Source organism: Acanthisitta chloris, unplaced genomic scaffold (genome assembly GCF_000695815.1).
Source record: "Acanthisitta chloris isolate BGI_N310 unplaced genomic scaffold, ASM69581v1 scaffold15024, whole genome shotgun sequence".
Classification (NCBI taxonomy): Eukaryota; Metazoa; Chordata; class Aves; order Passeriformes; family Acanthisittidae; genus Acanthisitta; species Acanthisitta chloris.
In genome coordinates this window covers 51,627-54,597 of record NW_008671228.1, presented here as the reverse complement: position 1 = coordinate 54,597, position 2,971 = coordinate 51,627, and the positions used below count along the sequence as shown (strand labels likewise).

At 44.5% G+C, this 2,971-nt stretch overlaps 1 protein-coding gene across 1 annotated transcript in view; it reads right to left on the bottom strand.

Annotated features, from left to right (window-relative positions):
• LOC103801607 (contactin-4) overlaps window positions 1-2,971 on the bottom strand; it is a gene marked incomplete at its 5' end in the record, with an annotated part of 91,344 nt that overhangs the window by 48,619 nt on the left and 39,754 nt on the right. The window contains one exon of the mRNA XM_009074025.1: window positions 1,323-1,473. Coding sequence (XP_009072273.1) covers window positions 1,323-1,473 — 151 coding nt within the window. The remainder of the gene's footprint in view (window positions 1-1,322; window positions 1,474-2,971) is intronic.

Below are 2,971 nucleotides of genomic sequence, written 5' to 3'. Positions count from 1 at the left end.
AGGAGCAGGAGGAGTGGGACCATGAGCCTGATGCTGCCACGAGCACCCACACCTCATCCTGGCTGTGCTTGTGCCTGGGCACCCACACCTCATCCTGGCTGTTTGTGTCTGAGCTCAACACTGCTCAGAGGATTTGCTGCACCCACAACACACCTTCCAGACACTGCCTGAAGTCTTCCTGGGCCATCCCACTCCTAAATTAAAACGAGGAGCAAGAACTGTGCCATGCTGAGAACAGCCTAGAGAGACCTTGTGGGGCTGACATTCCAAAATTTCAGCATTGAAAACCTCCCACCCTCTGCACCAGCTTCAGCAGAAGAACAGGTTATTTCAGTTCTAAAAATCAATGCACCTTGAGCTATGCTAACTTTGCCCTCACTCAGCTCTGTACCCTGCCTGCCTGGGGAAGCTCTGGGCAATCGATCACCCAACCCTTCTCATCCCAAGGGGGTTCATAGGCAACAGCTCTGTCAAGATCAGGTAAAGGAGCTAAACAAGGCAGAAATAAGGTGTTCAATATTTTAATCCTCTGGCTCCAAATGAACTGTAGCTTTTTGCATACATACACATCACCTCAGTCTGTATTTCAGTGTACACTACAGGCAGGTTGAATGGAGCAGGACTAGACTTCATGAGATGAAAGAACAGCTCTAAGAGCTTTAAGCTTCTAAAAATAACAACCCATTTCCTGCAGTTTCTGGCTTTTTAGCCTTTACTGATAGGACAGGATTTTCTCCATCAATCCCATATTTTGGAGGAGTGTCAAGGAGAGCTCTGTGTGTGCAGGTAACACACCCACACTCTACAGTCAAATCACTGCAACACCACACGTGGATTCCAAAAGAATCACTGACTTTCTCTTTAAATTCAGAGGGAGAGTGTTAGAAGGAAGAGAAGAATCTTTTGGCCAGGCTGAGAAAGCTGTTTCCAACTCAAGTGTTAGGATTCCCTAATTAATTCCTGCCCCAAATAGCTCCTGTTTGCAGGACAGTGAGTGATGCTCCAGAGCTGTGCCATTTGCAGTGGAGGTTTTCATCTCCTGGGATTTTAATATTTGAAAAACAATGGCTCTTTAGAGGCAAAATATTTGTTTTCCTGGAGTGCATCTTTATCAGCTTCTTGGCAGGGATGTTTTAATGGCACACAGAGATGGGATGGGCACAATGGGAATAGGAATCTCACCCCCAGCTCCTCCAGGCTGAGCACTAGCTGTTTCCACATGTATTTGCAAGTCAATTTTGTGAAGCTGTTAGTGATAAATTGAGCTTTCATTGCTGGAAGTCCCTGGGTTGGAGTGAGAAATGGTTACTTTAAGACATTACCTCTCATTTTCTCTTAGGATGTCTTTGCCTTTCTTCCAAGAATAAGTAGGTCTGGGAGAAGCTTTCGGCTTACACTCAATGATGACTTCACCTCCCACTTTAACAAGAGTCAACTTCTTTAGGAGGGTTTTGGAAAAGTCTGGACCAATGGCTGAAAGAAAAAAACCAACACAAACCACTCAGAATTCCCTCTGGAAGAAAATAAAGTCAGACTCTTTAGAAAGTTACAAGACTCTAGGGCTGTTTGTCACCTACAGTTCCGAAATGATTGGACTTTATGGATGATGTCCAAGTGTGGATGGGGCAAACAGACACCTGTAAAGTGTAAACTCATCATGCACATCTCACTGGGGGCAGCACCCCTAAACCCACACAGGCATGAGGGGTACAAAGTAGTTCCTTTTGTGTGTCTTGAGCATCATTTTGTCAAGCAGCAGCACCCAGGAAAATTGTCACAAACACAGAACCCACCGAGTTCATCAGAAATGTTAATCTTGCCAGAAAAGCTCACCTGCAGCAGCTGGGAGACAAACCCCAGCAAAGCCATTTCTCTTAGGGCCTCAGCTCTTCTGGATATTGTTCCTGCTGCAGAAGAGTTGAATAAAGCATAATCCTAGGCTGGAAATGGGATGGGCCTTGTCATGCACTCGCATGAATCAGAGCTCAGTGAGCTCTGAGCTGTGGTGTCTGCTGGGTCTAATCACAGCCAGCTGATTTCACTTGGCACAGAGGAGACAGGTGTGTTATTAAGGACTGTGAGGAGCCATCTGAGACCAGCAGTGGCTGTGAAAAGCACTGCAGAATTAGAGGAGGCATCCTGGGGACACCTTCCCCCAGTGCTCTCAGAACCAGGTGCACTATTATTTATATCACATATTATTATTAATACATTATCACTTCTTGAAATAATTGCTCCGATGATTGTCCTGAAGGTATGAGCAAAATAGGTCTGTGAATAATCCTGTTATTTCCATCTCTCAATGAACAGTTCAGACTCATATTTTGTGAGTCATTTGCTCCTTCTTTCTCGGTCCTGTGTGAGGCAGAGGAGTTGCTCAATATGGTTTCATCCTGTGACGTTCAAACCATCATCATTTGGCATTTAGAAACTCAGTTCTCAGCGCTGTCACAGCTTCCCTGGGTCACTCCTGGGGTGATGCAGTTCATTTCTTCACCCCTTGTTGCAAAAATGAGGTTTTTAATGACTTTTTTCCCCCCATTCTAGGCCCACCCCAATAATTTTTGTTTTGAAACATTCAGTCTGAAGGTTCCTTCAGACAATGACTGTGTTTTGCTCTGTTTTGCACAATGTCCAGCAGAACAGGATTCTATTTTAGTTAGGCTCTAGGCAGTATAATTGGCAACAATAATAGGGCAGAATGAGAAAAGCTCTGTCTCTAATTTCCCATTTCTCCTTTTTCACTTAATTTTGCTGTAAGTCTCACTTGCTCTTGGTGGTGTTTAATCATCTCAACTGCTTGACTTCAGGACCTTTTAAAATAACCATTTTTACACTCAGATCGGTTTAAAAGCTCCAGTTTCTCAGGGAGGGCCCAGAATGTTTTCCTCCTTTGAAAACTTTAGTGAACATGCTTATTTGCCTTGAAAAACATGCCAAGTTAACCCCCAGATCCACAGAACACCGTTTG